This window comes from Anastrepha obliqua, chromosome 3, assembly GCF_027943255.1.
Source record: "Anastrepha obliqua isolate idAnaObli1 chromosome 3, idAnaObli1_1.0, whole genome shotgun sequence".
In the NCBI taxonomy this organism is placed as follows: Eukaryota; Metazoa; Arthropoda; class Insecta; order Diptera; family Tephritidae; genus Anastrepha; species Anastrepha obliqua.
Window position 1 is genome coordinate 43240801 of NC_072894.1, and position 24332 is coordinate 43265132.

General features: G+C 38.7%; 1 protein-coding gene across 1 annotated transcript in view; it reads left to right on the plus strand.

Moving 5' to 3' along the window:
• LOC129241937 (acid sphingomyelinase-like phosphodiesterase 3b) overlaps positions 1–24332 on the plus strand; it is a 196944-nt gene that overhangs the window by 170440 nt on the left and 2172 nt on the right. The window contains exons 7-8 of the mRNA XM_054878487.1: positions 6263–6375; positions 14657–14832. Coding sequence (XP_054734462.1) covers positions 6263–6375; positions 14657–14832 — 289 coding nt within the window. The remainder of the gene's footprint in view (positions 1–6262; positions 6376–14656; positions 14833–24332) is intronic.

A 24332-nucleotide genomic window follows, 5' to 3' on the forward strand; every position in this document is an offset into this window, starting at 1 on the left:
CTTTCCGAGCAGGCAAGATTCGAAAGAGGGAAGAGTCGGTACGGATATAGATACCTCTGTTTTCACTGACGGATCCAAGATGCAATCTGGAGTGGGAGCGCGGTTTTTCACTAAATCAGCCAGCATTTCGGTCTCCCTTAATATGCCGGAAACGTGCAGCGTTTTTCAAGCAGAGGTCTTCGCCTGTTGGGAGGAAGACATTTATATTTTTTCCGATAGTCAAGTTGCGATCAAGGTCCTGTCGTTGCCGTATTGCAGCTCTTTTCTGGTGAACTCCTGTAAGGAGGAACTCAAACGTCTCGAAAGTGCAGGAAACATTTCCCTTAGCTGGGTAGCAGGAATATAGAGGGAAATGAAATTGCCGACGAACTTGCCAGGAAGGTGTCGACAGAACCGGTTTCAGCTGTCCCCCTCTCAGACATCGGTGTCTCCTTGACCATTCTTAAAGGGAAACTACACAATTTCTTTCTAAAAAAAAGCGCAAGATAGGTGGAGGGCGCTTAGGGTGATGGGAGTCCCCCGCCATTCAATTTCCAAACACATTGCGGTGTTCACTGGTCACTGGGTGATCGGTACTCATGGGAGAAGCTTGGAATTCCGTATAACCCCTATTGAAGAAGCTGTGGGGGGAACCTGCAGAGAAAGAGACTGTTGCCCACTTTCTCTGCAAATGTCCGGCTCTGGGGGCTAGGCGCTTGAGATTCCTTAGCGTGCCCTTTGGGGATGACTTGAAGAAATTCTCCAGCCTAGATCCCTTTTCTCTCCTCCATAAAATCGGGTCCTTACTTCTTGCTTTTATTTTTTTATACATTTAGTTTCTACTATTTTGATAATCATATATAAAATTTTATAACGTAAATTTTCAAACTTTGTATACAATTTATAGGTAGATAGGTATAGTGGTTGTCGGTTGACACACCTAGGTCTGCTTTAGACCCATTGTGATACCACCGATGCTGTCCCCTCTCCTCACTCTACATCGTTCTCGTTGGACGAACCTGGGGATTTGATATATCTAACAAGACTTGTTATTTGTATATTGGCTAGTTCTGCGAAGTAATTCAGGGAGCTTTTTCCTAAAATATTGCACCTTCTTCTATCCAGAGCCATGCACCCGCATAGAAAGTGTTCTATAGTCTCTTCTTCTTCAATGTCGTTACAGCTTCTGCAATCGTCGTTATAGGGCGCTCCCAGTCTACTGGCATTCCTGCCAATCAGGCAATGCCCTGTTAGGACCCCGAGAAGGTTTCTCATGTTTTTCCTACTTAGTTTCAACAGTCGGTTTGTGTGGCCCATGTTCCATTCCGGCCAAGTCATTCTACTGGTTGCACAGGTCAGGGACTGAAACCATAGCCTGTTCGCAGCACTGATAGTGTGTTTATCTATAAGCATCTTTCAAGTTTCTAAAGGTATAGGTATGCTCGCTTTGTCTGGTTGTATCGGTAATGTGGTACCCAATCTCGCCAGTTCATCTGCTTTGCAGTTGCACCCAGAGTAGGTTTATTACAAAGTACTGTGATAGTTTTGTCAAAACGGCGATACATTCTTTTACTATCTTCGAGTTAATATTAGGCGATTTTAAAGCTTTCAGGGCCGATCGACTATCTGAATATATGTATGTTTATATCTCTTGTTGTGAGGACTCTTTTATTTAGGGCTAGCAGGCCTTCTCTGATAGCCAATATTTCAGCTTGAACAAATTTATAACAACTCGGTAAATTTTCAAACGAATTTCAAATGTTTTAAGTCAAAACTTATAGAAAAATTCTGGGTTTGTAGTTATATAGTTTATTAGATTTTAATATAAAAAAGTTTTAAGTTTTAAGTGCAAAATGGCTCATGAGTGGTTTTGTTTGGAGATAATGCGCACATGAAAAAAAAGATGTTGAAAATAGATTAATAGCGGGGTTTCATTAATAATTTAAACTTATCGTAAAAGAAAACTACTTAAAAATTAATCCTGCCATGAGTAAAATTTTTTCAACTACAAATTCTAAAAAAAAGTAGTAATGAAGTTCATTTGTACATTTTCCTGTTTATTATCGCTTTAATTTATTATACCGCATGTATGAGTGATATATTTTCAACCGTTAAGTTCCCCTCATGTTAGCCGTGAACCAAAAAAATGTTCGTACATTTTCAATTGGTATTATAAATCTCCCATAAATTTAAGCTTACAATGTATTTCAGCTGTAATATTTGCGCACATGAACGCACAAGCGGTTGGAATGTCGAGTGAGAAGCGTAAATCCGTTGGCTAATTGTTTCCGCAATGGAACGTGCATAAAATCCCTTAACGGGCTTTAATGTTGGCGTAAAAACAAACGCGTATAAATGTTCGTAAAACCATACATATGGTATACACATGTAAGTATGTGTGCATATGTATGTTAATAGCAACATATTCGTAATTCATTTTTCATTTGCTGGCACATAAGATGCACGCATCGCATCAAGTATGCACATTCCATGTAGGAAAATTTGATATTTTTTATTAATTTTTTTGAATTGAATTCTCTCAGTGCAATCAGTGCTTACTTAGATTTTCACGAATTTTGTCATTGCTAGACACGCGGCACCGCTACTCAGTACTCAGTGAATTAGTCAGACTCACTGTTGGGCAAGTATGATTTTAGAGATTTGCTTACAGTTTTTGCCAACAAATTACTCTTTTTTCTCTATTTTCTATTTTCTCTTCTTTTTTTCATTTTTATCATAACTTCATAATTCGATGTGTTCCAAAGTAAACTGTCGATCAATTCATGAAATGGCTGAAACCTTCTGTGAAATTCTTACATCTGAAAATTACACAGAACTAAACATCTAAACGGTCGGCCGCCGTAGCCGAATGGGTTGGTGCGTGATTACCATTCGGAATTCACAGAGAGGTCGTTGGTTCGAATCTCGGTGAAAGCAAAATTAATAAAAACATTTTTCTAATAGCGGTCGCCCCTCGGCAGGCAATGGCAAACCTCCGAGTGTATTTCTGCCATGAAAAAGCTCCTCATAAAAATATCTGCCGTTCGGAGTCGGCTTGAAACTGTAGGTCCCTCCATTTGTGGAACAACATCAAGACGCACACCACAAATAGGAGGAGGAGCTCGGCCAAACACCTAACAGAAGTGTACGCGCCAATTATTTATTTATTTTTTTTTAAACATCTCAGAAGGTCAAAAGTTAATTTTTCTACATCGTAACTGGTGCAAAGTGTGGTTGTGGTCTAAAAAAACATCGCTAAAATGACGCGTAGCAGATACAAAGTGTATCAATGTTCAGAAGAATCTTATTAGAGAAATCAAGTCAACCAACTATCGATTTCTACTAATAATTCCTACAGCATTTTCAACAAAGAGAAAAGCAATTTCAAACTATTGAGTCATAGTTCTATGTATACTATATTCGGCATTTAGAAGTGGTAGGTTAGGTTAGGTTATGGTGGTAGTCGGTCCGTATGACCAACTCACTTAGACCTCACAGGTCCGTTGTGACACCACTGTGCGACACGGGAACCTTGTTTATTTACTTTCGTGAAACCATTTTGAGGCTCTTATGAAGCGCAGGATTGGTCTAATCCCCGCACCAGATAGTTCTGTAAGAGAATTGAAAAAGTGTTTACCTAGACAACCTGCTCTGATTTTAGCTAAGGCTGCACAATTGCAAAGGAAGTGCTCTACTGTTTCTTCCTTCTCCTCATCTCTACAGCTTCTACAATAATCATGGGAGAATACTCCTAGTCTCAAGGAATGCCTTCCAAATAGTAAGTGGCCGGTGACACCAGCCACGACCTTCGAGATACCTTCTCTTGAGAGGCTAAGCAATTCCTTTGTCCTTTTCTTGTTTATTTGCGGCCATAGTAGCCTGGCTGTTACGAATGTATCTTCTTTTTCCCATGACCTATTGGCCTCCTGGGTAATGTTGTTTTTTATTATTAATTTACTCGTGGCCAAAGGGATTCCAATAGTACTTTTATCACGGAGCAGTTGAAGAGCAGTACCTTTTCTGGCTAGCTCATCGGCTTTACAGTTTCCCTCATTAGCTCTGTGTCCTGGAACCCAAATAAGGCTGACCTTGAATATGACGCTTATATCATTTAGGACTGCTAGGCATTCCTGTGCAACCTTTGATCTTAGTATAGCCGCATTCATTGATTTAATGGCCGCTTGGCTATCCGAGAATATATTTATAGTCGTTTTTGTTACGGCATGCATATTTAGGTATGTAGCCACTTCTTTTATGTGTGCAGTAGTCTGGTAATCGAACTGAAAGTTCCAGTCTTAATTCTTTCGAAAATACTCCATAGCCAACTTTATCGTCTAGCTCGGAGCCATCTGCATAAAAATTAGTTCCCCCCTTCTCCATGGCCTTGGTGTTTGCCACTCCCTTCTTGACGGTATGCTTGTCTTGAAAAGCTTGTCGAAGGTAAGTCTAGGAGTAGAAGAGTCTATTTCTTGTTTGTGACTGTTCAGGGTGTGCAAATACAGGCGTGGCCAACCCCCCGTTCTATCCATAGCGCCATACTTTTGAGTCTAAGCGCCGAGGCGGCGGCCGCGTTTTTCCCTACGAGATTTAATGCAGGCAAATTGATTAGCACTTCTAGCGCTTTGTTTGGGGTAGTCTTTAAAGCACCAGAGATGCATAAAAGAGCTATTCTTTGGACCTTACTCATGATTTTAGCGTAACTCGCCTTTAGAGTAGATGGCCACGAAAATGTTGGCCTTTTTTACTCTTTCCTCAATATTAGGTTTCCATGTGAGTTTCCGATCTTATATAAATCCTAAGTACTTGACATTCTCTCTTAAAGGAATCTCCACACCCTTGAAGACCAGCGGGGAGATTATAGGAAGCCTATATTTCCTTGTGAAGAGAATTATTTCAGTTTTTGCGGGATTTATAGGGAGTCCCCTACTCTCGGTCCAGCTCCTAAGTGTGGAAATGTTAGAGCGCAGAATGTCCATGAGGATGTTAGGATATCTGCCTTTAACAGCAATTGCTAGGTCATCTGCGTATGCAGTGACGTGCGTCAGCAAGCAAACAGCAAAACTCAGCAAACACTCCAAGCGTCGCTTCATCGGATGTTGTCATCGTCCACGCTTCTGCGCCATACGTTAGGACGGGCATGATGGGAGTCTTGAAGAGTGTAAGTTTTGTTCGTCGATAGAGGACTTTACTGCTCAATTTCCTACTTAGTCCAAAGTAGCACTTGTTGGCAAGAGATATTCTATGTTGGATTTCAAGGCTGACATTGTTATCGGTGTTAACGCTGGTTCCTAAATACACGAAGTGTTTTACAAGCTCAAAACTATAACTGTCAACAGTGACGTGGGCGCCGATACGCCAGTGCGGCTCGTACGATACTCTCCAACATCAGATTAATACGAATTGAATTCGGAATCCGGATTCTTCTTCGGCGGCGGTACCTAGGGAACTAGACATGTTGCTCAATGTTGGCAGTACTCTCTGAGAGCAGGAGTGAGAGTCGAGTGGCGAATCTTCTGGCTGTATGTTGTGATTGCAGCTTTTCGATGTCGAACATTCTTTGCATAGTTAGATGTACGCTTTTCGCTGCACAGAGGCTGCAACAAGGTAATGATCTGAGTCGATGTTGAGTCCTCGGATCGTACGTACATTTAAAAGACTGGAAGCGTGTCTTCCATCAGAGCAGTATGCTGCTTATACTTGAAGTACGACGTATCCCTCTGTACCTCCTACGTTTATGCTTTCGGGTGAGAGTATGCAGTTTTCTTATTTAAGTCCCCTCAATATCTACCACATCTGAACGGCAAAATAGTAATTTATTATAAAATCATTTTTCCTGGAACTCAACGAGGTGTGTATGAGATCTGCGTAGCTACCACAAAGTTAGCTAATTAGTACAAATCCTCCCTGCAGGGCTCGAAGCTACATTGTATGTGTGCTTGCTGGCATGTATATGTATATGCGTACTTATACGAAATCTCATATGCATCTGATGGTCTTACATCAACAGATATGTCAACATATGCATGAGTACTTATTATTTTACATAATTTTGTTCAAAAATTTGTCTTTGCAAATTTCGCCTTTCCCATCTTTATGGACCGCATATGCATACGTAAAAGTGGTTGAGTGTGGACACGTAAACATTCTGGTTAAATCTTAAATTACAAATATATCTGTATATATAGGTATACCTACGTAGGTATATACATATGTGTGTACACATATTGATACAATTTTCACAAATGAATACATATATACATATCATTTGTCTTTATTTTTTCAGGCAAACCAGTTTCATGGATGATGATTTCGCCATCTGTAACACCACGAAAACTGAATGTTGGCTCAAATAATCCTGCAATGCGGCTTTACAAATTCGATACGGATTCTGGTCAGGTCAGTAATCAATGCATATTTTGCATGAAAATATCTCAATAAAGACATAATGTTTTGAAAAGCACGTAATAGTACTTCTTATGATAAAAAATAGCAGGCGACTCTACTACAATCATTCTTAGCAATTGTTGGTCGATTTTAAAGTTTCATAATTTGTAATATAAATATTGCGAATAGCCTTTTCACATTTCTAAATTAAGTTAGATTAGGTCAGGAAAGATTCAATGGTTATATCATAAAAAGGAACACAGGTACGGTTGGTAGGTGAATCAATGGGGAAGAAGACAACCTCGAAATCATAACTGTGAACTTCGACGTGGATGCTGATACGCGAGTGCGACGACTATTTTTTTGATAACAGGAGGTACGTTGTTTTGTCCTCGTTCACCACCAGACCCATTGGCTTCGCTTCTTATCCACTATGGAAAGGGCAGAACTAACAGCGCGGTCGGTAAGGCCGATGATATTACTTGTACGCTCTTATAAAGAATTGTGTCCGGGCGATTAAGTTCTGCAGCTCCCGCGATCTTTTCCAGCATCCGGTTAAAGAAGTCAGACGACAGCGGATCAGCCTGTCTGAAACCTAATTTGGTTTCAAACGGCTCGAAGATGTCCTTCCGAATTCTGATAGCGCTACTGGTATTGAGCAGTGTCATTTTGCGTAGCCGTATTAGTTTTCCGGCCGCCGTAGCCGAATGGGTTGGTGCGTGACTACCATTCGCAATTCACAGAGAGAACGTCGGTTCGAATCTCGGTGAAACACCATAATTAAGAAAAACATTTTTCTAATAGCGGTCGGCCCCTCGGCAGGCAATGACAAATCTCTGATTGTATTTTTGCCATGAAAAAGCTCCTCATAAAAATATGTGCCGTTCGGAGTCGGCTTAAAATTGTAGGTCCCTCCATTTGTGGAACAACATCAAGACGCGCACCACAAATAGGAGGAGGAGCTGGGCCAAACACCCAAAAAGGGTGTACGTGCCAATTATATACATATTAGTTTTGCGGGTATTTCAAATTCCGACATCGCGATATATGGGCAACTACTTGTCGAACGCAACTTTGAAGGCGATTCTGCTTTCATGGGTATTTCCTAAGACTTGACGTTTTGTGAATATCTGGTCGGTGGTGAATTTTCCAGGTCTAAAGCCACACATTCAGTTGCTTGATCGTGGGCTTCAGCCTTGCACACAGTACGCTCGCTAGAACCTTGTAGTCGATATTTAGAGGGCTAGTCGCGCACAGATAACAGTATCATCCTTCTTGTGGATTGGGCAGGGCACACTTAAATTCTAATCGGCAGGCATGCTTCCATCCGACCATATTTTGCATAGAAAGTGATGCATTCACCTTACCAGCTTCTCGCCGCCATGTTTGAATAGCTCAGCCGGCAGTCCGTCTGCGCCCGCGGCTTTGTTGTTCTTTAGACGCGTTATCGCTATTCTCACCTCGTCATGGTCGGGAGCGGAACGACGATCCCGTCGTCAACGATTGGGGTATTGAGACCTTCACATTCTCTGTGACATGCGCAGCTATCACTATTTAACAGGTTCGAGAAGTATTTGCTCCATGATTTAAGAATGCTTTGGATATCTGTCACCAGATCTCCGTCTTTGTTCTTACAGGAAAACTGCTGTAAGCCGCCGAACTTTTTAGTAGAATTTTCGGGCGTTATTCTTATTGGCCAGCATCTCAATCTTCTCGTACTCCCGTATTTCGGCCTCTCGTTTCTTCTTTCGGATAATGCGTCTCTCTTCCTTTTTTAGCTCTCTGTAGCGATCCCACATGGCTCGCGTTGCGCCCGATCGCAGCGTGGCTCTATAGACGGCATCCTTTCTTTCTACGGCAGCATGACATTCCTCGTCGTACCAACTGTTTTTTTTGGCTCGCTGGAATCCGATCTCTTCTTCGGCGGCGGTACCTAGGGAACGAGAAATGTTGCTCCATTGCTCGTGCATGTCGGATTGTTGGGCAGTACTCTCTCAGAGCAGGAGTGAGGGTCGAGGGGCGAATCATGTGGTTGTATGTTGTGACTGCAGCTTTGTGTACTTTTTGCTGCACAGAGGCGTACCTTGCTGCAACAAGGTGATTATCCGAATCGATGTTGGGTTCTCAGATTGTACGTACATCTTAAACATTGGAAGCGTATCTTCCATCTATCACAACATGATCGATCTGGTTTCACGTTTTTCGATGAGAAGATGGCCACGTAGGTTTGTGTGTCTTCCTACGATAGAATCTGGTGCTGCATACTACCATGTTTCGGACTCCGGCGAAGTTGATGCAGGCTTAATTTTCCGATTGTGGCAGCGCTCATAGGAACGTTTCAGGTGCTCGTAGAAATAATCTGTGGTCTCATCATCTTTCTCTTCCATCCGAACGTGGGCGCAAATGAACAAGATATTGAAAAATCTCGCCTTGATGCGGATTATTGCGAGACGCTCGACCACTGGCTCCCAAACCCTGCGCACTGCTAGCTATCTTGGTTTGTTTCACCTTCTCAGATTAGCTCGCTCTCCAACGGGTGTTCGAAAGCTACCAGAGGATACTTGAGCTAAGCCCGGATGTTGTGAGCTGCTTGGACCATATGTAGAAGAATCGTCCTGGCCACTGCCAAGTGAATGGACTTCTATGTATGGAACCATCCCCCAGTGACTTTCCCCACTTGCGTGGACTGTTCAAACGTTTGGCTTTGATTAAATCAAATAGCCTTGCCGAAATTAAACACCCTCTTAATATGGAAGTTACTATCCGCCGTGTGCAAAAAATTTAGCAAGCGGATTCTAGTCTAGAATATGTAAAACGAGAATCGAAATCAAAGTTAACTACACGACACCAATAGCCCAGATTGACATTTACAGAAAAGTAAAAAAAGAAAATGAATGGGAAAGAGTAATTTTTTCCAATGAAAGAAAAAAAAATTGAAACCAGACGGTTCCAAATGTTTTGGCATTGTAATTTCGTAGGGTGTTCTGTCAAGCTTTGGGCAGCCATTAGTGTCAAAGGCAAAAGCATTGTGTTTCATATTCACCGTAATGAATAGTGTCAAATATTTAGAACTTCTCGACGAAATACTTATTCCTTTTGTTGATGATAATTAGGATGAGGAGTAGAATTTCCAACATAACAACGCCATTTATACTTCGAAAGTAAGAAAATAGTTTTTTACAGCAAAAAAATATAATATATATTTTAGAAAGGCCTGACTACTGACCTTAACCCAAACGAGCAACCGGGCAATACTTTCCCAATTGGTTTTCAATGGAATACAGTTTAGTAGCGCTACAACCCTTAGAATGGAGAGAAATTTACCAAAATATTATAAAAACCTTAATCAAATCGATACATCGGCGACTTGAAAAAGTTATAATCAAAGGAGAATCCAACACAAAGTACTAAACTCTAAATTATAAATTAACCTAAAGAGATCTATTCTATTAAAATATTGTAATATTGGTCTTATGCTTTTTTTGCTCTACAGATTCTACAGATTCTACTTTTCTTAATAATTAATTTAAATTTCATAAAATGTATCTTTATTTCTGGAGATTTTTAAAACAAGTATCATTAAAAGTTTAAATGTTAAAAACATAAGTTATTTAACCTAAACTGATAATAAAAATATAAAAAAATTAGTTGCTCTTATAATTTTTTCGTACGGTAAAGATTCTCCTTGAATAAAACGTCAAACAAAACACACAAAAGCCAAATGAAGCACCTGTAAGTAAATATAAAATATAACCGAATTCGAGTGTTTTTTCTGCAAGTCGGCCACACAGGAATACAACTATTGATAATCAATTTTAGGCTATACAATAGCATTGAGTGACCAACATACACAGATACATATAAGTACATATGTGCGCTGAAAGAATTGTTTGCAACCACCTTCACCAATATAGTTATAACAATTATTATTTCTTTTTTTTCTTTATTTTATTTTGTTTGAATTGCTGGCACTGATTCGAAATTGAATTTGTGTTCCACTTCCGCGCTCAAGCCTACTAAAAAAGTGTTTCAATTTTGGTCTCAAACGATGCGGCTGGACTTTCGTTCCATTTTGCTTTTTTGTACATTTTCGCAGCTGAAGAAAAATATTTTCACTTACATTATGATATCTTTTTGTGTGTCCTGATTCGGTTACATTGCAGCAAAGTGTGTTACAAATTTAATTTATACAGCTGCAAACTTGCATGCCCGCACTCATACTTCCATTTGAGAGTGCATCCGGTTGGCGAGTGGCGCTTCTTGCTTTGCGCAACGCCTGCATATCCTACAATGTGTACGTACCTTCGTACCAAGCACATATATCATATACACATATATATGCACACATGCATATGCATGCAAGTCTGTATTCGTATGCAAATGTCTGCATGACCAGCACCATCCTGTTTGCGTTCGCAAAAAACTCTCTTGGCTTTTGTTCAACGCGTTACAAATTTATGCCACTTTCAAGCGCTCGCAAAGTTATGCACATTTTAAGTCTTACTGCCTTTCATCAATATGTATGCCCACATGTATGTGTTATAAGTGCAGTCTTGTGCAAAAGTTTAAGGTCATTATACCATAATTTGTACAACCATTGTAAAGTTTGAAATATAATTGGGTAATTCACAATTAAGTACAAATAGTCTACAAGTTGGTTGAAAAGTATTGAAAGTGACACCTACTAACCAATAGAGGCAACAACAGGTTCGATTCGTCAAATCATTATTTCGATTCGTCAAATCATTATTTGTTTTGAATATACTTCAATGTCAATACTTTGTTTTGGAAGGTTTATGGAAGGTTTAACAACAAAAATGTTACAGTAATCTGATTCTACATTTCCAAGAGTGCATCGATTGGTTTTGGCGTTTCAGAGTATCAAAGATCAAAAGTATAGTGAACGTTCAAAAACAAAGACAATTCAATATAAATAACTCCATGTGGAAAAGCTGCTCGGAATGTTAGTCGCAGTCGTTAAAAATTCGGCAAAAAGCTGTAGAACAGTACATAGAACAGTACAGTACAAAGCTTCCGGAAAATGATAAGAGAGCTGGTATAAAATTATTTAAGAGTTATTGAAATTAGTGTGTACAACTTAAGAGATTTTATTTTTGCTTTCAACCCATCTGTATTAAGGTCCGGATATAACGGTGATTTGTCATTTTAAGCAGTTAAGTGACCAGTCTTAGACTAGTGGCTTATGTAGTCTTGCATTGCTCTGTTAGAATAATATTCCGGGCAAGGATGTTTCTTCCTAAACAAACGGTAACAGTAAATTATGAGAGAGAGACTCTTTCGACGTGGTTTCGTTGTTAATAATTTCGCCAACAACCCATAAGTTGGAGTATCTGTATCCAGATATTGCTCCCCAAATCGTAACCGTAATTATCGAAAGGAAATGACCATTCTACAGACGATGGGCGCATTAGTTGCGAGCTATAATATACTTTAGCCGACCAAAAACAATTTTTTCCATGTCCACCAGCGATGAAATCTACGTCATGCTTTGAGATTTCTTTTGCATGTTATTTAGAAATAGTGCCTTTTTAGATGCAGGAAAGCTCATATAGCTCACGTAACAAACAAGCTTTCAATTATTTAACGTCTTGAAGCAAACCAATCTTTTAACAGATAGGCGGAATTGTTTGTTCACATATATTAGGTGGTCTGTCTTAACGTCGATGTTATGGTCCTTGACACACAAGCCTTACCTATTTCAAGCTTTATAGCGACCTCCTTGCATAAATGTGTTATTTGTGCTAAACCGTAATTTGGTAGGTACTAAGCATCGACAAAGCAGTACCAGCATTCGAAAATGAGAAAACTTGCCTAAAAAATTTTACTTGCCGCAGAATGCTATGACAATTGATTTTAAACCATACCTCTCTAATGCTTGATGACTATACCTTTGTGGTGGCCTAAGATGCAACTGATTTACTAAACTTACAAAACATTTTTCGAAAGTTTGATATGACATAAAATTCATAGTTTACTAAAATTTTTTCTATGACCGCAAGGTAATCTTAAACTTGTGCACGATGTAACTTGTTAACGATGTAGAGTATTAAATTAATTCAGTAGTGTGTTAGAATTGAATCAATTTGAGTTATATTCTACAGAACTAAATATTAAAAAAAAATTCTTAAAGACCTTTTCGTATTCTAAATTTTTCTTTTCCCTTCTGGTATTCCTTTTTGTTGGCTTCAAATTTGTTAGTCGTAAAGTTTTGCACAAGACTGTATGTGCGACGATTTTATGATAGAAAATTTTGCAATGCATGCAGCTTTACACACAACCATTTTGGCGAAACGAGCTTACAAGGTGAATCGAGATTTTTGACTGCCCGTCTTTAAGCAATTCAAAAAAAAACACAAAAAACTGCAAAAGAACGAAGCAGAAGAGACTGGATTCTCAAAACTTGAATTTCCCTTAAAAAGTCTAAAACTGAGACAGTCAAAACTTTCTGTAAAGAATCATTCTTTAATGCATCTAATAAACAAATTTGTAAGCAGATTATAATTAGATTGAAAATAAATTCTGGAGAGTCACTTCTTCGCGAACTGATCACAAGAAACACTATTTCGCTGGAAGAGCTCGAATTGGTTTCGCAAAAAGATTGGTATAATTTAAGACACATTACGTTAGAACTGAAAAAATCTTTCCTAGTACAGCAATGGGCTTCTTTGTAAACTCACACTAAGTTAACTCTTTTCATGGCAGCCGTATTGATAAATTCACATATTTAGGCGTCCTAATCTCAAACGACAATCGCTCTAGTGAGTGCATTCAGGAATGAATAATTGCTGCAAATAAAATATAATTTGGCCATATGTACCTATTTAAAGTGAAGATACAATCCTGGACTTATAAACTCATTGCTCAAAAGTGTGGTCCATGGCAGCACCCGAGGAAAAATCTCTCAGAGTCTTTCAGAGAAAGATTCTCAGGAGGATATATGGCGCCAGGTGATAACATAATATGAACCAACAACGAGTTACACCAATTTATCTGTGGCGAGGACATGTTCTAAAAATAGAAAACACGCATGTTCGAAACTAATAGTGCAGCACAAACCTATGATAACGCGAAATAATGGTCGCCCACGTAGGTGACTAATGGACTGCATAGAAGAAGACCTACGAACGCTCGAAATAAATATCTAGCAAGAGGTCGAGAGGCCTGGAGGAATATCGTAGAGGAGGCTAAAACTCGCCACGGGTTGTTACGCTAAATGACGATTTTTTGGTGGGTGAGTTAGGGTTCAAAATGCCTTCGTACCGGTCGTCTACTGCGTTGAGTGGTGTGCCCACTAAAACAATCTCTCTCGTCTTCTATTGAGACTCCCCTCCCGGGACTACTTTCTGCATTACTTCGAGAGGGCCCTGAACGGCGTCCATGAAGGGGACCAGTTCTATTGTCCCACGTCTGGGTCACCCGTATTTGTAGCCAGCTTCTTGCTATAGGTTCTTCTTATGTCATGAATGAAACTTGGTACACATTTAACTCCTTTTCCAAGGAAGGCTTATTTTAAAAATGGGCAAAATCAATCAATAACTACGCCCTTCCCCCATATGACAATAGTTTTCAGAAAGAGTAAATTTTGATATCTCTACTATAAATAAAGCAAAATTATTCATGTCGCAAAATTATTCAGGCTTGGTAAAAGTGACAAATCAGAAACAAGAAAAACAATAATAGGATAACAATTTGCAAAATAGACGGTGTCACACCCATTTTTAGGTGAATGCGTATGTTCCGATCATAACCAAATAAAACTCACCCAATTTATTGCACAGTTAAATATTATTTTTAATTTTTTATTATTACAAACCAAGCTCGCCCTTTTATGTTTAGACTTCAATTTATCAAGAAAAGACCTTTTTCACACAGAATAGCACAACCTTAGTAAATAGTAAGACTTGATTAAAGCTGTAAATGTTCGTCCGTTCGTCTCATGTTATAAGCTATAACTCATATTAGGAGTTTGTTTGATTCCAAAAATTAACGGCCAGTCTAAATTAGATTTTACTAAAATGTGCGCGGGTAACGAACATTATATATCCGGACCGATTTTAACCTTCCTTACATGTTTTTATTTGAATTTGGTAACCAATTTCTTGCACAATGTTACACTTTATTACGTGAGTACAGTTTCGTGTTTATTGTACGAGTAACACTGGCCTAACCAAATCCAAGCAACACTCCTTTGTTTTTAACTCGTTGCTTTAATATTTTTTGTTTTTTCCATTTTCTAACCTATTTTTCGCTTCGCTTGCATGCATAATTGCAGGTGCTGGACTACACGCAGTACTTTATGGATTTACAGTTAGCGAATCAGGTGGGCGAGCCCAACTGGCTTCCGGAATACAATCTAACCCATTACTATGCGCTCAGTGATATCTCGGCCATTTCCTTGCACAATTTTGTAGATCGTTTCACTAGCAGTGACGGCACCTGGTTTGGCAAGTAAGTATTGAAACTATGTATATAATATTTTATATGAAAGTTTAAATAATTATGTACGCAAAAAAGGGTATTTCATAGTTACATAAAATTTAACTGTAAATGGGGTCATACTAATATACTTTTGGCAATTACTACTTCTACTATTACCCACTCACTCACTTCTTAAAGAAATTCGTGACGTCAACGAACCTTAGTACGTACGCATTTTCAACTTTGCAATTCGCTCATTTCACTTAAAAGCCCTATGAGGCAAAAATGTTTGCCGTCTCTTATACGGTTTAGGTGAATGACTTAGATGTTTGGTCTGTTTATAGCCTACAGGCAATATTGCCAATGGCAATGATGATTATTTCTTCTATTTTTTTTTTTTTGCTTTGAATCTGTAACAGTTTAATGAGTGTCACAGCCTGGAGCGACTACACAAAGCAAGCATAATTGGCAGACTCTAGGTTTGGGTTGTTGATGTCTCGTTGTAAATGTGAGCTCACAAATAAATATCAATTTTTTTAAACCCTCTGCCGTGTTCTTTTTAAGAATAACCAAGCAACATAAACTGCAGCTAAGAATTTTGCTTGTCTAAAATGTTAAGGGTGATGGATCAAGGTCATATCTTTACAATATTATCAGATCACAAAGATTTAGCTTCGACGTTATTGCTTTTGTAACAGCTAAACGTTTCCATACATTTTGCTGGCAATCCTTGGCCAAATATATATCGGGGCCATTCGGTTAACGAATAACGGACTATTATGGGAACGTCAACTTCAACGTTCACTTTACCGATGAAGTGACTTTGAATGAGCGATAGTAATAAATAAGCTATCCCTGGATTCTAGTCTTCGTAGATGGATCTAAAATGGGCATTGGAACTGGATTTGGTAAGGTTTTTTAGTAGCGCCTACAGATACTAAAGTAAGCTTTGGTTTTTTTAGGTCACGGTGTAAGAATGTATGTAGTATTGGACAGACTGTTGATCTTGTGGGATCTTTAATCTTTACAGTGGGCATTCAGGGTGTAATTTTGGTGTATCCAACACAATTTAAAAGTCCTCCAATCTTTTCCTTAATTACAATTTTTTACTATATTTAGAAAAAAAAAATTGGGCAATTTTGTTTTCACAGCTTCACCCTTTTTACCCAAGTTGTCAGAAATAAAATTTAATTCAAAATCAAAACTCACACCTTCATGTTAAAGAACTAAGTTTTTTTTTTTAATTTAAGAGTAAACTTGGTTATGACATAAAATATTCGATTACATCTCTCCTATCCTGATGTAAAAGCTTCTCTTTTTCTCATTATGTCATCAATTGAATCGGAGCTGCTTAACCGATTAGAAAATAATGGAACAAAATATACGCCATATGTAATTATTTAAAATACTAAATAAGAGAGTAAATAGTTTTGAAATACATATATGGGGAGACAGGGACTCCGATCATGCAAGGTACTTCCAACTTATATAACATAAATTTCAAAATTCTATGACTTAGTGTAACGAAAAGGCACTGCGACCAAAATGGTATTTTGTATTCATATACAATAATATATCCGTAACCCTTGTTATCCGAGATGCGTTCAGTCTCCCCAATGAATACTTTGAAGTCTTTCGCTTTAAAATTTCTCCTAACACCGGATATTTATGCAAAATATGCTCGGGTGTCGCATCGTTAGACCAGCCCTGACTGGCGCATGTGAAAACAAGCTCAATTGTGATCGGTTTGATAATCCCTGAGGGCACTATTATCGATTATAACGGGTGATTTTTTAGCTAATATATTATCTTTTCAAACAGTTGGTTTAAACGGCTGACGCACGTTTCGTGTTTTGTTTATCTGTCAAACATCTTCAGTTTGGTCTATAATTTAACCATAAATCGTCTTACAAACGAACAACGCTTGCAAATCATTGATGACGCTTGCAAATCGCGCGCTTCTTCCATTTTATGGTCAGGTTAATCGACCCACTGAAGTGGCTATTCGAGCTATTGTGACTAAATTTAGAACCAAATTTGCATTATTGGACATCAAACCACCAACACGCTTACGTAGAGTGCGAACTGAAGAAAATATCGCAGCTATATCGGCCAGTGTTAATGATGACCATCAATTATCGATTCGTCGCCGTTCGCAGCAATTGGGTCTCTGTTACTCAACAACTTGGAACATTTTGCGAAAGGATTTAGGTGGGAAGCCTTTCAAAATACATCTGGTGCAAGAATTGAAGCCGAACGACCTAGCAGAATTTTTGGCGAATGGGCTCTTGGAAAGTTGGCCGAGGATCCTCTTTTTTATCGAAAAATTGTGTTCAGCGACGAAGCTCATTTTTGAATCAATGGATACGTAAGCAGTAAGCAGTAAGCAGAATTGTCGATTTTGGACCGAAGATCAGCCAGAAGAATTGCAAGAGCTACCAATGTATCCAGAAAAGGTCACAGTTTGGTGCGGTTTATGGGCTGGAGGTATCATTGGGCCGTACTTCTTCAAAGATACTACGAATCGTAACGTAACTGTGAATGGTGAGCGCTACCGTGAAATGATATCCAAGAGCTTGACTTGCATGATATGTGGTTTCAGCGAGACGGTGCCACATGCCACATAGCACGCGTAACAATGGACTTGTTGAGAGGCGAGTTCGGTGAATATTTTATTTCACGTTCGGGACCTGTCAATTGGCCACCCAGATCGTGCGATATAACACCTTTAGATTATTTTTTGTGGGACTATGTTAAAGCTCATGTCTATTCAGACAAGCCTGCTTCAATTAACGCATTGGAAGACAACATTAAAGCTTTTATATGTGAGATACCGACTGAAACATTGGAAATAGTATGCCAAAATTGGACTAAGCGGATGAACCATTTGGCGCGTTGTCGCGGTCAACATTTGCATGAAATAATCTTCAAACATTAAATTGTTTGGACTGTACTATCGATTTAAATAAAAACTGCATGCATTTTTCTGAATTTTACGTGTGTTTTTTTTGAAAAACTTTCCTATAGCTCTTAAAAAATCACCCTTTACATAAGTTTACGAGTGGTTGAAAACCCAGGTTTTCTGTTTTTACTTTGCTATCAAATTTGTGAGTCTCTTTTGTGACAGAATCCTCACAAATAATTTTCTTCTTCTGACAGATTTTTGCTGCAATTTTTCTTATTGCAATAAATACTATATTCCTTCCGCTCTACGGTTGTTTTTATTCGTCCAGCTCCTTGTGACTTCATTTTTCATTTCTATGGCTTTTTCGCTTTCTTCATCAAACGAAACCGACTTTTTCTTTTTCCTGTGTTTCTAATTGTTAGTGGTGGAGCAGATTGTGATTGAGTCTTTCAGAATCCTCCACACTTCCTCTATGTTTATTATTCTTGGAACACTAATTTAATATTGATATCCTTTAGATTTCCAGTATTCCATTTCTTCCTTTTCGAACCTCTGCATATGACAAAGACAAAGAAAAAAATGTGGTTTCATCAAGGCAACGCACCGTGTAACAAGTCAATCAAAACATCGGCAAAACTACGTGAATTTAACTTCGAATTGCATCCATATCCACCGTTTCCCCGAATTTAGCGAAAAAATGAAGATCAAACATAAAGTTCGCATAATAACAAATATTTTTTTATGTTTTCAAATGCAATTCATTAAATATCTCGAAACAAGAAATATATGACTTAGACCACCTTCATAACTATGGGCGAATATACACTAAGAAATACGGAAAAGTGTTTCCTCGTCTTTGATAAGCACTTCACGGAAACACTTTTCTGGCGTTTGAGGGAAGGAAGAAAAATTTGCTAATGGAGCTAAAAGCGATTCAACTAAAATCGGGTGTTTTGAACTACTGAATTACAATTTGAACTGAACGACTACTATTACAATGTGAACGCAATAACTTAAATGGAAATGAACAATTGCATTACGCAGTTTTATAAAGGCTTTCCTTAAGCTTCTGGGCGGAATTTGTAGTTACATATTTCGAAAATGTACCTAAATATTTCATGCGATATCAGTATATACGAGTATACCTTCTACTCAAATATGAACGAGACGGTATCAATAAAACGGTCCGCGGATGACATATGGCAAAAATAAATCTTTTGTTTTTTGGTAGGACTGTTATCAGCTTACATGGCAAATTTCAGCGTGATATGTCACATAGTTTGTTTTCTGTGCTACTGTAAACAAGTCAAGCTCGAGTGTGTTCTTCGAATTCTCTTTTATGACTTCAATTGTCTCAAAATGTTTTCCACGGAGCGGCAACTTGAGCTTGGGAAACAGGAAAAAGTCACATGGAGCCATATCAGACGAATACGGTGCTTGCGGAACGATATTAACATTATTTTTGTTCAAATAATCACGAACAAGACGTGATGTGTGAGCTGATGCATTATCGTGATGCAAGAACCATGACCTGTTGTCCCACAATTCCTTCCTTTTAAGACGAATGTTCTCGCGCAAACGCTTTAAAACGTATAAATAATATTCAGCGTTAACCGATTTTGCGATTTATGCGATTTTCAAGCACAATTTCCTTTACTTTTCCGATGTTTTCGTCGTTTACTGATGTTGCTGGACGACGTTCATGAGGCAAGTTTTCAACCGATGTACGGCCCTCTTTGAACGATATCTACCACTGGAAAACACGTGCACGCGATAGAGCAGAGTCTCCATAGGTTGTCTGCAACATTTTTAAGGCGTTTGAAGCGGAAATTTTGTTGGAATAACTAACTTGAGCTTGACTTGTTTACAGTAGCACAGAAAACAAACTATGTGACATATCACGCTGAAATTTGCCATGTAAGCTTATAACAGTCCTATCAAAAAAACAAAAAATTTGTTTTTGCCATATGTCATCCGCGGACCGTTTTATTGATACCGTCTCGTTCATATTTGAGCAGAAGCTATAGGTAAATGGCATTTATACCCTTTATTGGGTGACGCCTTTTGACCGAGCTCGTCCTACTATTTTTGGTGTAAGTCTGCATGTTTTTTCCACAAATGTATGGGCTATAGACTTATGCCACCCCCGATTGACAGATAATTTTTATGAGGAACTTTTTTATGGCAGGAATGCACTTAGGGGTTTGCCATTCCCTGCCAAGGGCGACCGCTATTAAAAAAATTTTTTCTAAGTTTGATTCGAAAAGCAAAATGTTAACTTAAGAAAGCTGAGTTTTTACAAATATTTGAAAAATTAATCGAAAAACATTTGTTGAATCTATTTAAACATTTTGAACAATTAAAATTTGCCTAAAATCTGTTAAATTATGTATTTAATTTTATCTGTATTTATTTATTCATCACTTATTTTCCTCCACATCCCTACAGGCTTTTACCATTAAGAAGATTTCAACATTGCCACCCAAAATGCATATAAACAAGTCGACTTTCGTTTCGATTTCCTAATATTGGTTGTTGTTTGTTATTGTTTACCTAGAAGTCTAACAGAAAGATATTGGCTTGATGTATTTTGCTGCAGGCATAATAACAATAACAAAAAAAAAGCCCTTTGAAAGAGTACACACTTTTACAAACAACAGCAAAACAGGTGAAGAGAATATTGCACAAAAATACGATGGAGCGAACAACGAAAGCCAATTGACTGAAAAATAAAAATATTCTGTATTTCCCTTAGCCTTTGTTTACATGCCGCCGTTCGACAGCCATCCGCTGTAATGGTGCTTCATCTCTCCCCCATCCTTTTTGTGCAATACTGCAATTGTTGTATCGCCTCTGGCTAGCAATTGGCGTTATATAGAGCATTTTTGTTGCAAAGTAACACAGCGACCGAAGCCGCCATTAGCGTGGATTTTCTGTAGTTCAACTCAACATGTCGTTGACGTTTTGCTTGCTAGTAAATGCATTAGGGTGCGAGTGTATGTGTATCTATGTCTACATGCATATACAAAGGGTGCTCCATAGAGTAGGTTTTTATTCTAATTGTATGATATTTTGACAGCAACAATTCTTTCTCGTTGGAAATGTTGACAGAAAGCAAGTATCATAGTTCCGTGTAGTGAAATTAATCTCTTTACCCTTGAACAAGGTTGAGAAAGATTGCAAACGAAATGGGCAACAATTTTGCCCAAAAAATCAGATTTTCTGACGAAGTGCATATTCATACAAGATACAATGTTAACAGGCAAAACTGAATCGCAAAACCCGGTGGCAATACATCCTCAGAGTATGAGAGTTTGGTACGGTGGGTTCGCACATTTTTCCTTCAAAATCATGTCATCAATCAGCGTCATGTCGGTACACGTTAAGCACTACAAAAGCTTGATAGTCGATCTTAGTGTCCGAAAATGAAAGATATGGACCTCGACGATTTTTCGTTTCAGCAGAATGGCGCGTGATGTCACACGGCTATACCACAATCGATTTCTTGTGCGCCAAGTTCAGTAATCGTGTTGCCAGCCATCCCAGCGATGTCAATTCGCCACCTCGGAGCTACGATTTAACGCCGTTAGACTTTTTTCAAGTGGAATATCGAGCAAGAGATTCTTGGGGAACAGTCACTGGGTTAGCAGTTGGCGTTACTGCGAAGCTAGCCTTTGCAAACGCATGAATGAAATCGTAATCCATAAATAGTGGCATTATTTGCTGTTTCGAAAAGCCAATAATATATAGAAAAAACTCGTTATTTATTTATAGATTTTTGTTTATGTTCATCAAAAAGAAACCACTATATGAATCACCCTTTATTTATGTGTGGAGGGATGTGTGAGTGCTCGCTGGTTGCGAACTGTTGATAGACTTGTTTGTTTATTTGCTTTGGCAGTGATGTTCCTGGGTTTCTTGTTGATTGTCTTGATTGTTTTAATGCAAATTTATGCATATTATTTGTTAGTATGGTATGTATGCAGGTTTCTTATCATAAGGAAGCTCTACCCACAGGTAAAAATGTATATGCGTGTACTGTACAGAAAAGAGCAGATTTTGCCTTTCGGCATAATATAAATCAAATGTGTGTGAGGGTTAAAAGCTGGTCACATATTTGTTTAGCGTTTGCCGTTCTTAACTAAGGTCCTGCGGCCAAGTGTTACATTTACAACAAAATACACATATTTATTAGCATCCTTCGCAGAATGAAAATATGTCGCATTATCAAACAAGCACTATTGGTGCGAGTACTAGAAAAATACCAATAAATATTTTGGCCTTCTTCCTTCTTGTTGCGTGCTCAGATAAAGTTAGGCTTGGTTACACAGCTGCCCTTGAGAAGGCACACTTCAGCAAGAGATCAAATTCGATACCAATTCCAGAGGGTAAACTGTCATTATAAACTTCCTCAAGCGGCTCTAATTTACCCATGAAATGAATAAACTCCGAACTTGCAGGTTGGTCCACACCCCACCCGCCTTTGAAAGGATATTAATGAAGAAAGCCTACTTGCGCCAAGCGAAGATGTGAATTGATCGGTTACCATAGGAATGAACTTAAAGTTTCTAAGGTTCTTCTTCTTAATTGGCGCGATAGCCGCTTATGTGATTTTGCCAAAGCCAACCGGCGCCAGGATTGTGAAAATAAGCGTTGACTAAATATTTGTTAGACAATAAACTTGTTAATTCTGCTGTTTTATGCTAAATGGAGATCACCCCGTCGGTTACGTCTTCTTCTTCTTCTTGATAGGGGCGACAACCGCTTACGTGATTTTGGCCGAGTTTCACAAGTCGTGAAGTTAAGTCCTTCTCCCCCTGATCTTTTCGAACGCTGCTACCACCGACCGGCACCGCAACGAATACTTTCAGAGCCGGAGCGTTTGTATCCATTCGAACGGCATGACTCAACTCGCAAAACCGCTGGATATTTATTCGCTGCGCTATGCCTATGCCGTCGCCTGCGATATTCATCGTCGCCAACATACATATGTAGGTCAAAAAATCTATCACAAAATCTTTCCCGCAAATACTCCAACCATTCCAAGTTTCTAAGGTTACCTTAGCTTAATTCAAGCTCACAGCGTGAACGTCTTGGTGTGATTGTGGCACGTGCATTAGCAGTTGCGACTGCGATGCCCACGGGTACCATGTACTAAAAGCACCATGTATCTAACTACACCAAAAGCCTATAGTGCAGATTTCAGATTCGATCCATTATTTGACGGCCGCGTTATTGGGAAGGGGACCACTATATGTATGCATATGGACCACTTTCTTCGATTGCTTAGTTTCGAGTCTAGATATGCTGTGTTCTTGGTAGGAACAGACACACACAAACACTTGGAAGACATGCTTCGCACATCTCATCTGTTGACATTTTCAAGGGGATGCTTTCTGTCAAACCTTCGTCACATACAGATGCTGGCGGTTTTTCAGCTATCTTGCTAAGAACTGTCAGAGTTGGTAGTTCCTCTTGAGGTTATTTTAAACAATTCTCTGTCTCATCACACCTTTTTTTAAAAGTGGAAGTGATGTTCGCTATTATAGGCCAATTTCCATGCTATCAAGCAAATCTAAACTATTGGAATGCATTGTAAGACAACATTTATTTTGCATTAAAGTGTCTAATTAACCTAAACCAGCACGGTTTTGTAACTGTTCACTCAGCTTCTAATCTGTCTATTTTTAGCGAATTCTGTGTGTCATCGTTTTCAAAAGGACTCCAAGTTGATGGCGTTCGCACTAACATCTCTATGGCATTTGAAGAAGTTCGCACGATATTCTACAATATTAAACAATGCAATGGCCGAAGTCACAATTGACGAACAGAGTTTTATCGAGCCTATGTCAAGTGACTCCCATGGGAGCATCTTGGAGCCACTTCGTTTTGTTATTTTTATCAATAACATAAGCAAATGTTTTACCTTTTCGAAGTTTTTGCTCTTCGCGGATGATTTAAAAATTTTGACATCTGCTAAGGACCAAGTGGATGCGCAGAAGCCTCAACTCGCCTTGAACAATCTTCATCGTAGGTGCCTTTGAATATTAAAAATGTTTAATGTTTTTGAAGCGTCAGTACATTTTTCACATATCCTCCAGCATTTTTAAAGTGTAATAAAGTTTAAGGATCTTGGAGTTTTAAACGATACGAAAATTTCCTTCAGTAGTCACATTACTTTTATTCTCTCCAAATCGTATTCGGTTCTAGGTTTCATTCGTCGCAATGCAACTGAATCTTCTGATCCGTAAACCTATAAAGGCCGTATTCATTTGGAGATTTTACGACCAACTTTCGATTAATAGAACTGAGCGCATTCAAAAAATATTTCTTAAGCAGGCATTACGTTCCCTTCGATTTGAGTCACTTGTTCTACCCTATAATTCTCCGCTAATCCTAATTAATCCAGAATCCCTTGAAAACAGAAGGACAGTCCATACACTTTCGTTTATTTTCAGTGTTGATAATGACATCGTCGCCTGTCTAGATCTACTTGAGCAGATAAACTTCAATGTTCCACAAAGAAGTCTTTGCCATTTTTACACTTTTCATGGGGAAAACTTTAAGACTAAATTTGCGAGTAATGCAGAGACTCTAATTCACTATCTAATACCAGCCTGCTTTA